The 21,051-nt window shown below is 40.3% G+C and overlaps 1 protein-coding gene across 7 annotated transcripts; it reads left to right on the top strand.

The window, feature by feature from the left end:
• The first annotated feature begins 314 nt into the window (after positions 1-314).
• Positions 315-20,800, top strand: AMN1 (antagonist of mitotic exit network 1 homolog). 7 transcript variants are annotated; one of them, XM_085540896.1, is made up of 9 exons: positions 1,200-1,326; positions 3,444-3,497; positions 4,531-4,600; positions 5,291-5,423; positions 7,968-8,112; positions 10,628-10,845; positions 15,716-15,772; positions 17,361-17,472; positions 18,224-20,800. In XM_085540896.1, exons 4-9 carry the CDS (start codon positions 5,382-5,384, stop codon positions 18,295-18,297), a joined length of 648 nt encoding a protein of 215 aa, XP_085397022.1. In that variant the 5' UTR covers positions 1,200-1,326; positions 3,444-3,497; positions 4,531-4,600; positions 5,291-5,381; the 3' UTR covers positions 18,298-20,800. The 7 variants fall into 7 exon arrangements, with proteins under 7 accessions (XP_015721630.2, XP_085397022.1, XP_015721638.2 ...); XM_015866152.3 differs by lacking the exon at positions 4,531-4,600; XM_015866144.3 differs by lacking the exons at positions 1,200-1,326; positions 3,444-3,497; positions 4,531-4,600 and adding an exon at positions 315-455.
• The last annotated feature ends 251 nt before the right edge of the window (positions 20,801-21,051 follow it).

Here is a 21,051-nt window from a genome sequence, read left to right as displayed (position 1 = left end):
GGCTGCTTGGTGAGGTGTCCCCCTACTCACTGCATCCATGTTTGGGCAAAGGCTTTCCCAGCACACCCGGTCTCTAATGAATGATTGGTCTCTGTTTTGGACTTGTGCCCCTAATTCAAGGAGATTGCTCTTATTATAAAAGTCTTGTGGTCAGGAAGGATATTTATCATAGATAAGCAGTTCATCTGGAAGCTATAAGCAGAACTAGAACTTGGAGTAAGCACCTTATTAGACAAAAAAGAAAAAGGGGGGGGGGGGGGGGGGGGGGAGAGGGCAAATAATTGTGAGAAATACCTCAAATGATTTTTCAGAGACTGGAGCTTCTGTGGGAAAAATCCTGATTGCTGTGGTGGGCATCCTGTGAGCAGGAGTGCCTGCTGTCAGAACAGCGAGCCCTTATACCTCCTAGTTCCAATGCTGAGTCCTTCCCTTGCTGCCACTTTTACATTCTTCAGGTAAGCAGTTGTTAAAATCAATTTCTATTTGTTTCTCTAAGGAGGTGGAATCCACCAAACAGTTTCCAAGCCATTATCTCCTGCCTCATGTCTGCCAGATCTGTTTGCTTCTTCTTATGCAGCTCTGTATGTCTTACAGCCTTTACCTTTGGTAGCCCACCCTCCCCCCCAGCCATCTCCCCAAGGGAGGAGAGTACACAAGTTAACACTCCAGCTAGTGTCTCCTCTTATCTCTCAGGAATGCATATACTCCATCCTTTAACCACAGACAAGAACTTATCTTGTGTCAAGCCTGAGGTATATCGCTTTGGTACGACGTTCTATTGCTTGCTCAAAAACAGTGTCATCTCATGCGAAGCTCCCAGACACCAATTTAAATGCTATCTGCAGTGTTGCAGAGGTCCAGGACGATGAGGTATCCATCCTCTTGGGTTCGGTTAGGCAGGGAAACAGCGGACTTACTGGTTCCCTCACTTAAGTGTAAGGGTTAAGAAAATGCTGATGCAGCCGATAGTCATCAGCCTTTATACGCACATGTATTTTTTTCAATGCAATTCCCACACTCCACTTAGAGAAGATATTTTGTGCTAAATGTTAAACGCAGGGAGAAAGTTGCCGTCTCTCTCTGTGTGAGAACAGCGTTCCCTCTCTCTTTCAGTCACGGCCGCGGCCCTCTGAGGCGGAGCAGCCCGGGACTGCGGCGGGACTACAGCTCCCATCATGCTCATGCCTCAGGGAGCCGCCGCCATTTTGCCATCGTTCCCCCCCAGCCGTTGCGCTCGAGTGGCTCCTTGTGCCCCGCCGTCGCTATGAGCCGCCTCAGCGGTGTTTGGGATGGCGCCAGCGGGGAAGCTCGGCTCCTCCTGGACCTGTGAGTGCCACCCCGACCCGACCCCTCTCTGTGGTGCGGTCGGCGCCGGGTCTGAGCGCTGCCTTCAGAGCGGGCCGGCTGCCCTCCGCTGGGGGAGCGGGGCTGGCAGGATTCGGGTCTGTGTCGCGGTGTGTGTCAGCTGGAAGTTGGGCAGGGCAGGCGGCAGATGGGTGACCAGGTTTGGGAGCTGTGTGGCCTTTGACGGGTCTGCAAGCAGAGTGGTGGGGAAGGTTCAGTGGTTGCTACTGCTCCCAGTGAATCTGCTGGAGGGTGTTTTGCTTCGGCTCTGTCGTGTTGTCATGGTCCTTTGCGCTTATGAGGGAGGTGGAGACAGTAGGGATAAAACATTGGTTTGACAGGTGAAAAAGCTGCCAAACAGTACAGTTCGTTTTAGACTTATTCTTTTAAAGCACTGCAGGTAAGATTGTAATTGCCACACGTTGGGAAGATTTCTGCTCCGCCAGGCTGGCTCTGTTAGCTTTATCCCAAAAAGGGTCAGAGGAGGTTTAGCTTTCTTTACAAGAATAAATGGGAAGAACACTGGGAGCATTTCCTGGTAGGAGCTCTCTACTAATCAGAGCTCACAGGCTCTTTTGTTCACTCCTGTCCCCTGACTCTGTAGTGAACCCTCCTCTCCCTCTTTTCCCATTGGCTAAAGTACTTGGGGTTTGCATTCTCAGTTCACCTACCACATGCTCATCCCCCCCAGTAGGTACCACCCTTTGTTTCTTTTGTTACACATACCTTGTAATCTAGATGCAGAGTTTGTTGTTTTGCCCAGCTAGATCCATCTTTGTATCCTGCTTGACAAAGTCCATCCCTCTGTCCCATCAAGCAAACAAGACTTACAAGTCGGTGCTAAACTAGCATCTCCTGCTAGATAAGTTTGTTTAACAAGTTCTTCTTCACAGCCTTTATTCATCAGCCTTATCTTATTTTGCAAGGACATCTTAACCTTTCTTCATTCATCTCACATGTTATAGCTGGTAAATGTTTTGGTTTTTTTCACTGCAGATGCAGTACTAGTGAATAAATAAATGATTAATTATTAAGGCATTAAATGGTAGATGCCCTCTGAAAACAGGCAGGTTTTGAGAATGGTGCAATTCCTAAGGTCAGGCTGGACAGGGTTCTGGGCAACCTGGTCTATCTGTGGGTGTCCCTGTACCTTGCAGGAGCACTTGGACTGGATGACCTTTAAGGGTCTCTTTCCAACTCAAGCAGTTTAGTGTTTCTGAGATCTTAATATGCTTTTCTCCCAAGTTTTAAAACTCAGCAGCAAGAAACAGTTAAAAGTAACTAAGAGACTCGTCACAACTCATGTTGATTTCCATTTCTCTATGCTGTTTATGAATATGCTCTTCATATTGAACTAAGTAGAAGTCAACTGCAAGGGTTCAGTCTTGCTTTTTGCAAAGCCTGAGCAGTAGCCATTCTTTTCTTCTAGTGCATGATTGATCTGTTAAAATTATGGATTCAGCTGCCTGCTCGTGTTCTCATGGTTAGCTGTATATCAGGCCTAGTCATTTCTCTTTACATGTATTGTGGAGCTTGATACTCTTGACATTTTTTACTTCCAATTGGATATTAAGTCTTCTTAGTGCTATTTTATTAATAATATTGCAGCAATCTTATCCACTATACCAGTAGGATTAATACTTGAGACTAACAATTACATTTTAAACCCCCCAGATGTGTATTATTTTAGTGTACTGTTTTGTATCTCACTCTAATGATGTGATGGCCATCTGTGCTTTAAGCTTGTTATTTAGGCTGAGCCCCAGGCCTGGTGTTTAACTAGCAGAATTGCAGCAGAAGATGAAAATTGGAACAAATCTGCGTCTGTGTGGCACTCCTTTAATAAGGGTGTCGTTTTTAAGATCTTTCAATCTGTACGTGCATTTCTATGGGTGTTTCTGCTGCTGCTTTCTGCACATTGCCCTTTGCCCCTGCCCCAAAAGAGCATTTAACACTCTGGAGCTCACTTCTCTTTTGCATGAGAGCATCATGTAAGAAATGTTTAGAAACTGTTTGTGTTTAGAGTTTTTTTTGCTCAAGTTATATTTTACATCCTGTATTAGTTTCTGTTTTCTGACCTATTCTCACCTATTCCCAAGGTGAGAAATGACTCATTTACGCAGCTGATGCAGTTTGAAGGCTGGCATGTTGAGGTAAGCCAAAACTGGCTGTTTTACGTATTATGCTTGGTTGCAGTCTGACTGCATAGGAGTTCCAGGGCCTGCCAAGGAGGCATTTAGCAGAGAGATGGAGGCAGCTGGGGCAGGTAACAGCTTTAGTTGTGCCAAGGCTCTCAGAGCCCTGGCAGGTGTTTTAAGACCATTTGTTAATGCCCAGACACGTACTCAAAACCAACACAGTTTGTGCAGTCAAAAATGAGGCTCTTAGAGCAACAAAAGCCAAACAGCACATTTTAAGGTGTTCTAATTAAGATCCGTCACCACATTGTAAAGCTCTGTTCTGCTCGTGCTGTTAGGAATTACTTAGTTTTGATCGTTCCCTGTGTTGCTCATAGACAGCAATAACAGGTGGGCAGCCCATTGCAGGTCAGTGCTTCCATCAGCCTGACAGTGTGTTTGAAAGCTGAGGCCTTAAGGGAGGTATCAGAATGTTTGCAGATGGCTGTGTCTGCATGTATGAAAACTGAGCACTGAAATAGAGCTTCAGTTTCAGAATGAAGTTCCATTGCGTGGTCTTGCTGTGAATGTAAGTTACCTAATCCTTAAGAATGCAGAAAGATGTATGTAATTTAGTTGCTTGTCTGTTTTAGCATCCTTTCTTCTGGTTCTTCTGATGTACCCAAGTTCTAACATCTGTTCTGCTTTTCTATTTCACATCGTGGTGTGATTTAGCATATGCTGTACCTTGACTTAAGCTGGATTGCTTGTAAAAAATAATTATTTATCAAGATCTATGAAGATAGGGAATCTTGTTATGGTTGGTAGACAATAGAACTTTCAGTTCAGGGCGCTCCACTGCCTTCAAGTGCTCATGTTAGTTAACGGGGCATGGTGGGGTGGTATCCTTTCCCAGTTTGGGTTTTGCTCTAGTGTAATGCTTTTTAAAGTCTTGCAATTTCCTGGAAGACAAAGCGTTGCCTTCTGTCTCTGGATATGGGTTAGATTCCTGCTAAATCATCCTCTTTTACCCAGGGACTTAATTTTTCATCATAACCTCTCCCTTCAGAGACAAAGAAAATTGCTTCTTTAAGGACTGGCTGTCTCTAAGTGTGCCACTGAGTGCTGATAATCCGAAGGTCAGTCTGTTCAATGTGCTTAGAAGGCATTTCCAGAAGTTGCTTCTGGTGTTTCAGCAAGCCTGTGATTTTAACAACCCAAAGTTGCAAAGGTGGGGATGCTTCCTGGTTCACACAAATACTTGAGCCCTATGTTTCTTTGAGATTAGTGTACAGTGTCTTAGCAGAGTGCTGTCTCCTGATAGAAGCCTTATGTAAGTATTTTAGTAGCTGGCAAAGGGAAGAGGTTGCTCTGAACAGAGAAACAGTTTTGTCTCTCAGATACAAGAGGTACCCAGGATCGCAGCACGTAGAGAAAATGTGGGTGGAATCGTACACATTGGTGTTATTATTAGTTCAGAATCTTTAGCTTGATGTGCAGGATCATCAGGCTGTTTTATTCACGTTGATGAATGTTTTGAAGAATGAGAGGGAAGGAGGAGGCCTACCCATTGCTGGTAAAAAGAATGTCTCAAAACAACCAGTGTTTCTGATTGCGATAGGATTTCAGCCAGTTGTTCCTGTGGGAACCTTACTTCTCAGCCCAGGGCTGCTGAGTTTCCAAAAGAACTATTGCTATTAAGACTATTTGAATGCCTTACAGTGTTCTGGACCCAAAGAGGCAGCACAGCTGGATGCAAAAGTGGGCTTGATGGTTCTGTTTCTAATATGTAATGCCTTTTTTGACCATATAACTTTCCTATATTTCAGGTGCGTTCAGTATTTGTCAAAGAACCTTGCCAGATACACTGCAGATATCAAGACGTTGCCACCTAACATTAAGGATAAACTAATTAAATTAATGAGTATTCAAGGGCAAATAACAGATTCTAACATCAGTGAGGTAAGAACTCATAAAGAGCAGTTCTGTCTATCTGTGGTAGTTAAACCACGAGGATGAACTAAGCTGTAACTCCTTATGTGAGACAACAGATAAATTCAGGGCTGCTTAGGCTGTCCATATCGTCACTTTTTCTTTGTTCTTTTCACTACACTTTGTAATGCTAATAGTCATGAATTAAAAATAATATATTTGTAGTAATAAGCTTTAATCAGCTGACAAACATAATCTCTTTTCAGTACTGCAAGCTAGGCTGTCTTAAACTAAGTTATGTTAGAGACTGTAGTGTGCTTCAAGAAGTCACTGCAAATTTGTTAAAAGATTTGAGGAACTTGCTAAGTTTCTGTGACACTCTTGATATTAAGATTCATTTTCGTTCTTTGAAATATGATTGTGTTAAAGCCAGAAAGTGATGGTTCAAATTCTCTAATTGCTTTTGCTCATCAGTGAATGACTGTTCTTTAGCTGTAAATTGAGCAGCACATCTGCTTTGGTATCTATCCACTATTAACTTGTTTGGCTTCAAAGGGAAGCGTGAGAATTGAGAAGAGCTAAAGGCTGACCATGGTAAGGCGGGAGATGAGTGACTCCCTGTTAGTAGCTGTTTTGACCTGCAGCTCCCAAGAGACACAGTATCAGTTTCACAGAGCCAAGGCTGTGAAACTAAGTGTGGAGGCAGAATTAGAAGTACTGTGGGAAAACCTTCAAACAAACCTTTTTCTCTTCAGCATGCATCATTTTTTATTGTAAAAAATAATAAGCTCTCAAGTGTTCTTTATCTTATTTGGATGAGTTTGTGTTGACACAATTTGATTTTGGCTGTTTTCACTCAGTAATCATGAGGGACACGTAATTAGAACTGTGTGGCTGTATGTAAAATACTCAAAGACATTAAGGTATCTTTAGTCTGGGAAGAAACTGGGGAGTTGAATTATAGTTTTTCCTCTGACTCTTGGCAAAATCTCGTCTGTCTTTGTCTTTCTCCAGCAGTTGGTCACTGCCTTTTCTTGGACCTATTTTTTTACTTGAATATTTCATTTTGGTTATTTTTCTCATGTGTTTCCTTTATCTGTTCCTGCAGTTTCCTATAATCACTTTCCTTGAGTATGATTTATCTCCACTTTCTTTCCTAAGTTTCTGGGTTTACTTTTATTTCATTTGCACTTCTCTTCAAATGCTAAACCACCTTTATGATTCTGAATTTATACCGTTTCTCTGTACTCTTCAGCATTCGCGTTCTTTCATCTTGCACATGGGCTTCTTGTTCAGCACAGCAAAACCACCTTAAGTAGTTTAACTTATTGTTCCTTGCCTGCACCATGCATAAGCAAATACTTTATGCTCTGAGCATTTGCAAAATCTCATTCTTCCATATGGATTCCATATGGGTAAGGAATTTTCTGTCTTTGCTTCTGCTTTCCTCTTGCTCTTTTCTGTCATTCTCTTGGATTTCTCTCTATTCTCTTGGATATTTCCAGGCTGTGATGATTCATTTGTTTTTATGCCTGTTTGTTCCTTGCTCTTGTCCAGCATTTTGTTTATGGTTTTAACTTCATCTTACCATCCTGTTCTTGCCCAGACTTGTTTTACCATCTTTTTTTTTCTTTCTCTGCTTTTTGCTCAGAGCAGCTTTCCATGACATGTATAATACTAAATTTCTTATTGTGGCTCAGTTTTACCATAAAGATATATGGAAGAAGGTTGCAGTTATAATCTGCTAGAAGTTCTTCTTTTCAGAAGGCTTGCTTGATTTCATTAGTAAAGATTTTAGCATCGTGTATTTGCATAACATAAGAACGGTGTTCCGTGTTCTTTGTGAGTTAAGAGAGGGAGTGACAGGCTGAAGAGGTTAGTGTAAGGTAATGATCTAACATTTGCCTATTGGTCAGAACACACAGTGACACTAGGACAGGGAAGAGGAGGACTGCAAATAGTATTTAGTAAAAAGTGATGAGTGTCCCCAAAAGTGAAATGAAAGGTAAGGTATGTGGTTATTACTACAATCTGAGGCCTTCCATCACTTTGGGTCTAAGTTTCATAAATGCACATTGGGGAAAAGGAAGACCTGTGGTCTCGTGGGATGTAAAAGCCTATTTAATGAGGATTTGGTACCTCTGTATGTGTGTGGGTGAGAAAAACACTCTAGGGGAAAATATTTTTCGAGTCTCAAATCTGCTTAAGAGATAAAGGTTTGTTTATAATCATTATTTACGCTTCAGCTTTCTGCCGTCCAATTTCTAGTAAGTCTGACAATGTTACCTTTGGTAAATACACTGACACACGGGTGTTAACAACTGCAGCATCCACTGTTGAAACAGTAGTGTTAATGTGCTCCTACTCCAGATTTATCACAGAAGCGGAACATTTGTACTGTAGCAGGTGAACTGCTGTGGCAAACGTAACATGTTTTCTTTATGGATTTAAATTGCCAGGACTGATGATTCCATCCTCTAGTGGGTATTTTTAAAAGTTCTATGTGGTGTCTAACATTACTAGTGTTATGGATTAAAATATGCAGTTCTATGACATAGCAGGTTTTCATTACAGGTATTGCACCCTGCTGTAGAGTCTCTAGACCTCCGAGAATGTGATATTTCAGATAATGCATTATTGCAGCTTTATAACTGCAAGCAATTGAAGAAAATAAACTTAAACTCTTGCAAAGAAAACAGATTGGGAATCACCTCAGAAGGTATGTTATCTGTGTATAGACAACTGGGATCTTGTTTCTGTTTTATTTCTCTTTTAGATTGGTGTAAATTGCAAAGATACTTAGGGTAACTCTTGCTTTAAAAAGTCCCCAGTGCCACACCAATACTAATTAAAGTAACTTCAGAGGTGTAAATTAAAGGCCTGGGACAATGATTATGTTATGAAAGAGAGCTATCAGGTTACTGATATGCTGGTGTTCTGATAATTCTGTGGTTCACTTGACGATATTTTTCACTTCATTTTATTCTTTAGTAAACAAGTTTGTAGCATTTCCCCTTACTTGAAAGACTGAACTTACTTGAGACACTAAGTTCTGAAGTGTTATTCTTAACTTCCAGTCTCAAGCTGTGTTGGGAGCTATCAGCTTGTAAGAATTAAGGTTGCTAAGTTTTATTTCCCACAGACTTTGTTCTGTCTTTTCATTATGCTTATTTCTTTGCTCCATCATTAGTTCATCCATACTGAAATTTGAGGCTAAATATTTGGAGTTACTACATACCTTAATTCAGATCAGCCTTCTCTGTATTTTCTTAGCACTGCATGTTGATAGGCTTATCTTTACTTACATATTTAGTGAAATGCTTTTAGTTGATTTTATTTACTCATTCTTAATGTTCCTGCGTTGTTGTGCTCTTTGATTGCTGGGACAATTTATGATGGTCTTCCCTCCATGCCTTCATCTGTCCACTGATACCTAGTACGTTTCTTAAGGTAACAGCTGAACACAGAGGTCTTTGTGTCAATTTTTTCTCTATTTGGGTAGAGATTTCTGACTACCTTGCTTTTTGTAAGTTAACAACAACATGTTCCTAGTCCATTCAACTTTGCAAACTATTACTCACAAGCTGAGTTCCTTATATACTGAGAATTAGAGTTGCAAAGCTTTTAAGTTGAAGTAGTTCTTATTCATTCATCTCTATTATGTACAGACACACAAGCAGTTTAAAGAAACGTTGCCTTTTACTAACTCACTGATGGGTTTGTGGTGAGGGCACTGCGCTGTGTTGTATCTAAGCATTGCTCGTGACTTGCACTCACAGAGCAGCCCTGATCTTATTGCTCCTTGACTTAAACACTTCAATCCTCTACTATTAAGCACAGTCTTCTTACTAACTGGAGTGCCAAGTATTGTTCTTAATTGGACTTACCTTTTTTTTTTTTTTGTCTTCCTGTCCACTGATAATCGTGTATGCAGTACCAAACCTTTGTGTACCTGAAGTTATTGCATGGATATATGAAAGCCTGGTGTGAAAGTGGAGAGGACTGGAGTAAATGACTGCAATCATTCTGCAGTACAGGGAGGCTTTGGTGTTTGTTTTTGGTCATTCCTTCTCACCCATTACTTGGGCAGACTGTTTAAGTAAGACCGTTTTTCTGATGAATATTCCCTACTGTTCAAACATATGTGTTCCTTCAGGAGTGAGCAAGATATTGCTGCAATTTCCCTGAGTTACTGCTTCTTTCTGCTCACCACCAGCATAGTACAGTTGGCTGTGAGTTCTCCCAGTCAAGATTTTGTAGTTTTATCTCAGCTTGACCCTCCTATTGGAGCTGTTTTCTTCCTAGATCTGCATTTAAAACCCTAACTTATCACACTATTGTCTGGATCTGCTCTGGTTGTTGGTACTTTTTAGCAAGGACTTCCAGCACATATAGACCAGCAAAAATATTTCACAAAATATTCAAAAATATCTAAATATCTATCCTGATCACTCTGTATTATCTTTAAAATTACCCTTCTTCCTCAGTTTCTCTAATCGCAGCCTATCACCTATCCCCGTTTCCTTTCTCCTCTGGTGCAGCTCTCTCTACCACCATCCTCACTGTTGCAGGATGCAGCTCCATCTTCTGTTTCAGCAAGTTTCACATGCGTGTTTTCCAGCACAGCATTATGTTCATTAACTCGACTTTTTCTCACCCTCTGTCTTTTCTCTCACTTGAAGGTGTGGTTGCATTTTTCCATTAATCAGATTGAACCTATTGTTTGTGTAACCATATTGACCAAATGACTGAAATACTTCAGTTTGTATGAACAGACATTGTTACACCAGAACTATGATGCACCTACGACACCATTTCCCGTGGCATCCCAAGTCGTTGTTTGTTCTGTTTGTTCTTTTTTTTTTTTTTCCTACTCACTTAATGAGTGAAATAATATGATGTCTCATGCAGATAACATCCCTCAGGTATCCCCTATGCATTACAGAAGGGAATTCAGCATTTAGAACTCTTTATCAGCTCTGGCATTCTTGAGCAGTATTGCTTTTCAGGTCTCCGCTCTTGTTAGGTGATGTCAATTTATTTTGCTTATCCTTCAATTCTCAAAACAAAACGACCACAAAATGATTTTCATGCACAGTGTCTTGCTGACATGGCATGTAACGAAAGTTGAGCAGTCAGTGACCACGAGAGGACAGCACAAAGGTTTCAGTGGGGTGATTATGTTAATATGACTGATTATATATGTATTTTTAATTACTGTGTTTCTTTGACAGGTGTCATAGCCCTGGCCTTATCCTGCCCTTATTTGCGTGAAGCATCTTTTAAAAGGTGCTGCAATATAAGTGACAGTGGAGTTCTTGCTCTTGCGCTCAATTGCCGGTTCTTACAAATACTCAACTTGGGCAGCTGCTCAGGCATCATGGATGCATCTCTGCAGGCACTGGGAGAAAACTGTAAATTCCTTCACAGTGTGGACTTCTCATCTACTCAGGTAACTATGACGACAATAGGTTAATTGACTTCTGTTTGTTTATTTAGTCATTTATTTTAGATTGGTGTGATAGTCTTTTCTAAACGTGATAAACAATATCTATTTAGATCAGTTCCTAATAAGGTTTAGGCCCATGGTTCATTTACACTTTTCTCTTTTTAAGGAAGAGGACTCACACTGAACATAATCACTCGCCACTACAGTCAGCTGAATGCTATATTTCATTATCTGAATGCTATATCTCATTATCACCACAATTCCTTCTTAAGGAAAAGAAACATGTTTTTATATCCCGGCAATCAGCAAAATACACATTTTGCATTACAGCATGCGTTGAGGACTAAAGATACATTTATTAAACCACACGCTGTTGGAGACTTCAATGTCTTTATTTAGTATAATCATTTTCTTCAAGTTGTAAATTACTTCATTAAAAGAAAGTACAACCTTGCACATGTTAGTATGCTCTTTCATGTAAGACAAACCAACCTGAATAGTAATACTATGTAATGTTGAACTATATATGCCCATAATGTGAGCAAAGCGTCCTTAATTAGTTCTAGTTCAAGAGTGATTGTGTTTTCTGAATGGCTTTATCAGAGTTATTTTATTGAGTCAATGGGGAAAGAATGGCATGAAAAATGTAGGAAAGAACAGATAAGGGGATTTAGCAGCAGTTACTATTTAGCATAATAAGAAGAAAATTGGTTACAACAACCCTACTAGAACAGGCTTTATCATTACGGTTAGATAATGAAGGGGATGAAAGGAATTTTTGAGATAATGAAGTGTCACGTTCAGTTGACTGTGGTGGTGAGTGATTACTTTATGCTCAGCGTGAGTCCTACACAGAACATTCATAGTGAACCATCAGATATGGAAAACATGGGGCAGGTTTGTATTTTAGGTGCTGTTCTCCTCCTTGAAGCTTTTCCTGAAGTAGAGCATCAAAAGTCATTTTATTCTTTTCTGTGGTAATTTTTATTACTATCATTGAACTCTGTTTCTTCGAGCTTATTTCATGATTTTCAGTTCCCTTTCCTATCTTTTCTCTTCCTGTCCATGAAATAGGTAATGTGAGAAACACACTTGAAATTAAAGATTTCTAGTCAGGCCAATGTCTTCGTGATAGCAGCAAAGTTTATTCATTGTTACAATAATGGGTGCACACCTAGTCAGTAAAATTGATTCTGTTCTATACCCTGGACCCGACACAGGTAATATCTCTCCTGGTGCCCAGTAGTTGAGTGTCTCAGGCTCACAGTCTTCCCGATGCTGTTGCAATGACACTTCTCCATATAAAGACTGTTACCAAACTGTTGTCTTTAAGTATGCTTTGTACCTTGAAATATCTCCAATATTTCCAAGTTATCACATCCGTTCTGCTTTGTACTTTGATAGGAGGGCAATATTTCCAAGTTAGCATATCTGTTCTGTTCTGTGCTTGGCTCATCCCGTACTGTCCTGTGCTTGGCTCTCTACATCCTGCATATTATCCTTGTCTTATGCTGTCTCAATCCTACCCAAGTCAATAGTCCGTTCTCAACTTCACTCTATTCATCCGCTTTCTTTATGAATCAATAACATATACAACTGTTTCACAGGAAGCTTGTAGGTTTGGTAAGGGCCTACACTACATACAGAAAATACTAGAAACTTATACTGCAAGAACACAGTCTGCCTCTTACAGTCATTTTCCCAGTATGTGTTATAGTTGAGATGAATTCCTCTTGAGGAGTTATTCAACTACATGTTTGAACACCTTATGTTCCTTCCTGACTGTCAGTCATATGGCGATAAATCAGTAGGATTCTGAATTTCGTTTGCCTAAAGTCAGTTGAAACATAGTAAGCGTCAATTAAACAGTCTTAACGTCTTTCTCTGTGACACTGCCAGTTACACATCAGCAGAGTAAAGGAGAAAAACTGTTAGTGGGTCATGCCTGTAGAGACTGCAAGACCCAACCATGTTCTTATGTTTGAGTGCCAGAATAATAATGAAGGGAAGGTGGCAAGTGTGCATGAAAGGGTAAAACAGTGAGAAATTTGGAAATGGATGAGTGGGCAAAGAAAGGCATACGGCCTGCTGCAGGAACAAGGAGACAGATGTAAGGTAGGCTGCAAAGGGGCAAATGGCTCAGAGTGGTATCACCACTTTTAGAAATAATCTTGTGTGGTGACTGTGGAGAGGTGAAATGCAATAAGTGGAAGACATAAAGGCTGATAGAAGTAACAAGAAACAGAGTGGGCAAAACAAAGGGAAGAAATGAGTAAGAAGAAGGTGCAGCTTTGCATCCCCTGCATACACAGCATGTATAAATGGAAGCTTGGTGTTGCAGAAAGGAACCAAGTCGAGACTCAAACTCGTGGGTAATCCAGGGTTGATTGTATTAACAATCTCAGTGCAATAAACATACAGAGCTTGGGTCACTCCTAGTGAATGACATTCAAGCTTTACAAAGGTCCTGTATTTATATGATCAGGAAAACATTACATCACTTATGTTATCCATTCTCGAGACTAATTAACATATCTTCAGTTCTTCTATTCCAAAACGCTGTGTTTCATCTTAGGTCCTTACCTTGTGCCAGACTTCATGCTTCACGTGTTATTCCTCTTTTGAACTTATCCTTTCATCCGAGCTATCCGAGCTAGACCGGTCTGTTCCATCTGTCTCATGGTTAAACTATACATTTTATCAACTTATTAACTACTAAGTAACAATGTCAGCACTATTATTGTCTAACTCTACTGTTTATAATCTCACAATAGACTAACCCCCCTACATGGGTCATGGTTCAGGGCTATACAGGGGATACATGAGTAGCATATTGGTTGAGAACTTTAACATTTTCCCTATCACTCGGCCTGAAAAAGCTCTGCTACACAGGCACAGAGCTGTGTAAGAAAACTACTTATGCTTAGGTGTCGCTATGCTTACATTATCATTCTGAGGAGTTAGGTTTTATACATAAACTCTGTGCCTACTGCACTACTTTTAGTCTGTCCTGAATCCCAGTAATGTTAACAGGTTGGAACACAGGCTTTAGAGTCCCAGGCCCTACACAGATTAAGTAGTATGTTTCCTCTGTAATCTCCAATGATTCGGTATATGGCAAATAATTGTAGGAAGAATCTTTCGGAATGGGCTGTGCCAACTTCTGTGCAGAGCAGTTTAGTTCTCTGCAAAATGTGTTGGCAAGAGCAGGAGTGTTGCTGGTTAGCTACTCTGCATGTCCAGTTGCTTCTCATGTAGAATAGGATTGGGTTGTTTCTATGTTTAATTACCTGAGTAACTTAAGCCTTTGCTACATATACTGCTGACTGATCTATACCAAAAGCCCAATGTATCTGTGGCTTGATATTAACCATAGATGGTTAATCTTTAATATGAGGGTATATTTCTTGATGAGAACTGGCAGATGTAGTGTTACAGACAGTGCACATATATACTCAGGGGAGTACAAAACAATACTGTAACACTGCTGCTGTAATAAAGCAATACTTAGAGCAAGCTTTTATAGGGAAGAGAGGAGGCTTTTGTTTAAATAAAAGCTGGTTTTGTGCTTAATATATTTACAATCATAAAGACAGAGTTCAGATGTTTTGTGCAGTTGTTAAGGCACCAGCCAGAAAATCTGGTCCAGGTTTCATTTGATGACATGGAGAGGAGGCACAGCTATCAAATCTTAATTTGGTTTGTTCTTAAGTTGGTGACCATACACTGGTTTTAGCTGTGCCATCTTAGACCCTTTAGGAAATCACAGTGATTAATCCCTGTTTTTGTCCCACATAAAGGATTTATTAGAATGTATTTGTTTACTGCCCTTTGTCTCCTGGTCTGGGTGCCTTGAGAAACTAACTGTGCCATCATCTTGATAACTTGCTGAGGTAGGCACTGCCATTTGTATCGCCCTTTCCCTTTGTGTACTTTCACACCGAGTTGTTAATTCTTCATTTGCTCTGATTTGATCCTTTCTACTTCAGTTCTGTACGGTCAACTTGCAATAGGTGGCCAGTAGCCAAGACAACAATTAGTGCAATGGAAGCACTCAAATCTTTAAAATGAAAGAGAGCTTGTGGTGTCTGTCAGATTTGGCTGAGTCTCACTATGTGTGTTTAGTGGCTGCAGTAATACAAAGCCAGGTGCAAATGAGGAGGAATTTTGATGGATTTAGTTCCCAGAAGCGAGCGTTTCAATTCTTCTTACTTGCCTTTCTGAGCAAAGTCCTTTCTGTCTCTCTTTTTCTCTTGCAGTTAATCATTGTTCTGTGGTTTTCAATAGCCAATCTGATGAAACCCTTCAGTGCAAGTGTGTGATGAGTGCTGAAAGACTGAGGGAATTTTGTGCTAATTAGCTGGTTTGCTTCTACATGAGTAAAAGTAGGACTGCAGATAAAAGGCTGCTGTGATTACACTTCTTTCCTTTTTTTTTCTCCCTATCCAAGGTACTTCCTTCATGAACATTTCCAGCAGGGAACATTTTCAGCAGTCATGAAAACAGCAGGAAAATCAGTTCATATAGAGCAGAAGTGCTTTATGGCTTATAAATTAAAAGTGCTGTACCCTGACCGTAGTAGTGCACCCACTGTTAAATGAGCCAATGAAGCCAAAGAAACAGCAGTTCCACAGCTAGGCTGAATCTCATATGCAATATGATACAAGTATTTAATAGATGGGGGGGGGGGGGGAATATACTTGGATAGTTTTCTCTGCAAACCTGGTTTGGAAGAAGTTATGTTCATGTTAGAGGTATTAAGTGACTATATGGAGACTATAAATCAATATACAAAGTCTTTCTCAAATAGTCATGTGTGAAAAACTGAGCTTTAATCCAGTGTGTTAATAACAGTGTTTGTTTTTTTTTCTAGGTAACAGATGATGGTGTTATAGCACTAGTGAATGGAATGTGTTCCAAGAATTTAAAGGTAAACTATCAAGCCTAATAACAAATTAATTATAGAAAGAAATAGACTGAGTCGTAGTGTGGATTTTGTTTCTTTGTTGTGCTGTGTTTAGTAGCATGTTCCTGTGCTTTTAATTTTCTTAAAAACCATGCATTTAAATGCTTTTGTGTTGAGGTGGGTTTTTGTTGCCAGTTTTAGTAAAGCGAGATTTCATATCTTCATGTGGAATGACATAATTCAAAAACAAAACTTGTGTTCTATCAGTGTACAGAAGTAGAAAAGTTTAGGTTTGGTTTACAAGCAGTGATTAAAAGAAATGGAAATGTGGCATTGTTTGTTACAGTCTCTTCTTCAGTCTCTCTTCCTTGTCTGTGTCCTCATATGTCTGCTTCATGTCATGAAAGTCAAGTGCCAATTTGTAGGCAGCGGTGGTCCAGCATCAGGCACATGGTGAAACAAGTAGTGTCTTAAAGTAATCACACTAGCAAGCAGCGAGATCTATAAATCCTTTTACTTCAGGAGGCATTCAGATTCCATACTTCACTTACTCGTTATAATGAACTAAGAACATATACACATACATCAGCTCTGGTATATCTTGTGTCAGTGAATACAGTTCTTGTTTTCTGTGTTGTTATTCTGTTCAAGATGACATTTATTGCAAAAGGTCCCTTTTATGTGCTCTTCTAAGATCCTTGGAGCTCATCGTTTGGAAAGAGACTCCACAATAAAACAGTGCTTTGTTGGGGTACCTGAAGAATATATTCCCAGATTCTATTTTTAACAGGAGCAACAGTTAAATAGTTGATAGTAACCTGTCAAAGCCAAATAGAGGAAAACTGCCGGGAAGAAAGAGGATGAGTTTGGATCTGGAGTCTGGCAAAGAATAAGGGGACCAGAATCTACTACTATAATGGCTGGAGAAAACCATTCTCTCTCTCCTTCCCATCCATGAAACAAAGAGAATGATCTTTCCCTTATTCAGTCCTTTGTTGTTGGTTTTTTTGTTTCTTGTGCTTAACCAGCTGGTAGAGATGAAGAGTTTTGGCTTTGTTTTTCAGTTTGCCGTTTTTGTTTTTAACCTCGGTGCATGCTCACCGCATTATTACAAATGTCTGAATCCACCTTTATTAACTGTAGTTCTGTCCAGAAAATATTATATTGAAATAAGAATGAGTTATCTTCTACAGGAAGCAAAAGACACTCCAACAGTGCATACACAGCGTAAATGTATGTGCATTGATGGTTCAGGGCCTGGAGCATCTCTCATATTAGGAAAGGCTGAGTAACCTGGGTCTGTTCAGCCTGGGGAAAAGAAGGCTGAGAGGGGATCTGATAAATATCTAAAGAGCAGTGGGAGGCAAATGGATGAGGCCAGGTGCTTCTCGGTGGGGTGCAGCAATAGGGCAAGGGGCAATGGCTTAAAACTGGAGCATAGGAGATTCCATGCTAACATGTAGAAAAACTTCCTTACAGTAAGGGTGACGGAGCACTGGAACAGAGAGGTTGTAGAGACTCCTGCTGTGGAGGAGACCTACCTCCATGACTGAGGGTGCTCTGGTTGGCTTTTTGTTTAATATATATTATTATTACTGTTTTCTTAACACAGGAGATCCATATGGAGCGCTGTGTTAATCTGACTGATGTTGCTGTGGAAGCTGTCCTCACTTGTTGTCCAAAGATACACATTGTTCTGTTTCATGGATGCCCATTGATGACAGGTGGGTCAAGTCATGCTATTCCATGGTTTTCTAAACACATTACAGTTTTTCCCATTCTTGCTTATCTGACAACAGTCTCCATAGATTAATAAATATTCTATATGAAACGAGATTTTTTTTTACTGTCTTATGAAAGCAGCCCAGAACAAAATCCCACAAAGACAGAAAGAAATGAGGTAATCAGTGTTACTCAGCAATAAATATGCTTCAGAGGTAGAATTACATTTGCCATAGGAACCAGTTCTGAATAGGTGTAATGGTACCGGTGTGGACCAGTTTCAGTCTTCTTTGGAGCTTGATGGGGTGAATTTTTTTGGAGGAAATGAACTATTTTCATTGAATTCAGAAAAATTTGCTCATGCGAAAGAACATAAAGTGCCTAACAGCATGGGAAGGGTTTTATTAAGGCCAAAAGTGGCCTTAATTCTTGCATTTTGGGTTTTGTTTCCCTTTATGACTGAGTTTCTATTAAAAAAAAATAAAGCTATGATGTTGTTAAAGTTATGAAGTTATTTTTAAAATAGAACTTTGGTCTGACAGGGAGAGTAAAGTACTTTCTTGTGAGTACAGCTCAGGACAAGATGTTAGAACAGTGGAGATCTGTGTCCTTTCCATAGGTGCTTGTTTTCCACATGCATTAAAAAGTGGAACATAAATGCAGATAAAATTACTTGACTTTGTTAACCTGATTTCTAAATGCCTGTATGTTTTTCTGAAGGAATAACGGTATCTTCCTCTTTTTCTTTCGTAGATCGTTCACGAGATGTTTTAGAGCAGCTCATCGTCTCAAACAAAATCAAGCAAGTGACATGGACCGTTTACTGACTATTTTTTTTTGTCTGCATATGTATGAGTGTGAAGTTTACAGCTGGGAGAGCACCCCTAACAGAGAGCTGGTGACTTCGGTACCTGCAGATTGCTTCTCTCCTTCTCCCCACCAGAGGTCTCCATTGCCTTTCCAGTCCTTGAATGGGCGTCTGAGTCTCTGCTTAGAGCCCTGTTTGTCTTTGCAGCACTGATCCTGATTCATTAAAAGGAAAGTTAAATTGCAGTCAGCATTACACTGTCATCTCTCAGCCTCCTTGAACAATCAGATTTGGCCATTATTAAGCCTTTTTTAGCGTCTTAGCTACCTGCAGGGACCCGGTTTTACCAAGTCCCTGCTCTGAGTTTTTAATCTGAGAGGATAATTGTAGCTAAAAGTATCAAATGTGTGCATAGTCGTAACAATTATGCAACACTGGGACACCGACAGAGGCTATAGACAGAACTGGTAAGTGGAAGCATCATCAACAGCAGTGCAAATATATTTTATGTAGTAAGTCTCCTTTCACTAGGAACTTTTGCTTTGCCTGGAGGAAAAACTACGTACTTTTGTTTTGATGTTATTGATGTTACAGGTTTCTGTCTTTATTTACCACCAGTCTTACACATCCAGAGGTACAGTCTGAGTATGTAAACACGGAAGATCTTTGGAATGATTGTAGTGTTTAACAAATCTCAGAATTGTGCTGTTGACTGATGAAATAATCTTATATATGATACTCATTTGCTCTGCCTTTTTCCTCTTGCAAAACCATTGGAGAGAACACAGCGTTGGTCTCTGTAAGCGTAGCTGAGAGTGAAGTAAGTCTGCATTTAGCATCAGTACATGACTCTCAAGACAGTAGAGTTCAACAGAGTTTGAGTTCTGGTGTATGTGGTTTATTACACCTCCAGTGGCCTCTGGAAGGTTAAAATGTCTGTGTATGTACTGTTTGATTGTAGTCATCTTAAAAAGTTACAAGTGTAGAACTGATTATGGGACAGAACTATGGTTTCATTGTGATTACAAGGCATGCTCGCTGGTTTTGTTGAAGCAGTAGAACTTAGAGTGAGACCTGTATGACTTCTGCATTAAATGTTTAAAAACATTAGTAACTCCAGCAGTGCAGAGAGCAGACAGCACACTGTGGAAGTAGCAGAATTTAGCTGGGCAGGTCGTACATGGATCTGATGACTCAAAAATGCCCAAGTTTAGGCAACAGTAAGAATCACAGAATGACCTGGGTTGGAAGGGACCTCAAGGATCATGTAGTTCCAACCCCCCTGCCTGGCAGGGCCACCAAACATACACATTTACTAGATCAGGTTGCCCAGGGCCCCGTCCAACCTGGCCTTGAACACCTCCAAGGATGGGGCATCTACAACCTCCCTGGGCAGCAACAGTAAGAAGTGTTTATTCTATAATTTAATGCTTGTTGGTAGCCCATGATGATTTTAAATGTCGTAGAAATAAAAGAGTCTGACCTATTTAAAGTACAGGTCAAACAGCATGGAAAATAATTCATTGCATCCAGTACTGTTAAAGGATATTACAGTATCTGACAACAATCTCTGCTCCTCTCTTGATTATATGGCTTATGGAGGAGCAAGTCCATTTAGAAAACTTGTTCATGTGTAACTGAAAGCATAATTTTAAAGCTTGGGAACATAAATCTCGAAGTCTTTTTGCATTAAGTCATTGCTGTGTCTGGTTTCAGGAAAGGTGCCACAAAAAGAGGTTGAAATCATTAGCTACCTGAAGTGGGAAGGGGCCCCAGGAGCTGCTTGCCCAAATCAGGGCTGGCTCAGAGCTCAGCCAGTTTACTCAGGGCTTTCTCTGACCAAATCTCTCAAGTGCTACATTCAAAAAGAAAATTGTAAATGGAAATACTTAAAGCAACTTAAGGTAGAAGGCCACTGAGGCCTGTAGCAGCAAAGGACACATATATTGCTAGCCCTTTGCTAACATGACTCTGGATTTGTCACATTAAAGGCAAATGCAGCTTACCCTGTCCCCAAATATGCATGCAGATTTACAGTGTTCTTCTGCAGTCTCTTCTAAATGTGTAACTTAGTGCTGTGCCTCGCTTAGTGCTTAATAAAAAACAGTACAATGATGTGATGAGTAATGCTGCATTCTTAGGTTGACATTTTGAGTCTCAGTACATCCTTCACTCCCAGAGCTTAACGCTGCTCTTTCATAGGTTTGTTACTGCATTGTTCTACTGGAATAGTTTTTGATTCAGGTGAGTTGCAGGCATTTTCAATAGGTAGTTTAATAGTGCAGGAGTGAAGCTGGAGATGGACATCGTGTATTCACTTACCTGTTCATATTCAGTATTGTGCTTGTATGTTACTGTCGTAGATTCTTAGGTGAGCGCTGCAGAATATTTGTGTACTGCTTTGAATATTAAAGCCAGTGAGTCTTGTGTTTGGGTATTTCTGAAAACGTGTTAAGATACGTTTTGTGACGTATGAATGTCATATTTGCACGAGTGTTCATAAACTTCCCACTTTGTAAGCAGTCTTTGAGTGCCACACACTTTTTCATGCTTACAGGGTTCTGACACGTCGTGTGGGATTTGGGTAGTTTATGTTGTAGTGCATTATGTTCCCTTCTTTGGTGTTTAGCTCCCTACCGCTGCTTATTTTGTACCTAAGTGCAAAATGTGATAGTTACTATTTGCTTTGTTTTGAGGTTACATCTGAACATCAGGAGACGCTTCTTTACTGTTCAGGTAACAGAGCGCTGCCACAGGCTGACAGAGAGGTTGT

This window comes from Coturnix japonica, chromosome 1 (genome assembly GCF_054131305.1).
Source record: "Coturnix japonica strain WE chromosome 1, WE-NBRP24, whole genome shotgun sequence".
Lineage (NCBI taxonomy): Eukaryota > Metazoa > Chordata > Aves > Galliformes > Phasianidae > Coturnix > Coturnix japonica.
The sequence above is the reverse complement of the archived record's forward strand: the minus strand, read 5'-3'. Positions and strand labels throughout refer to the sequence as shown.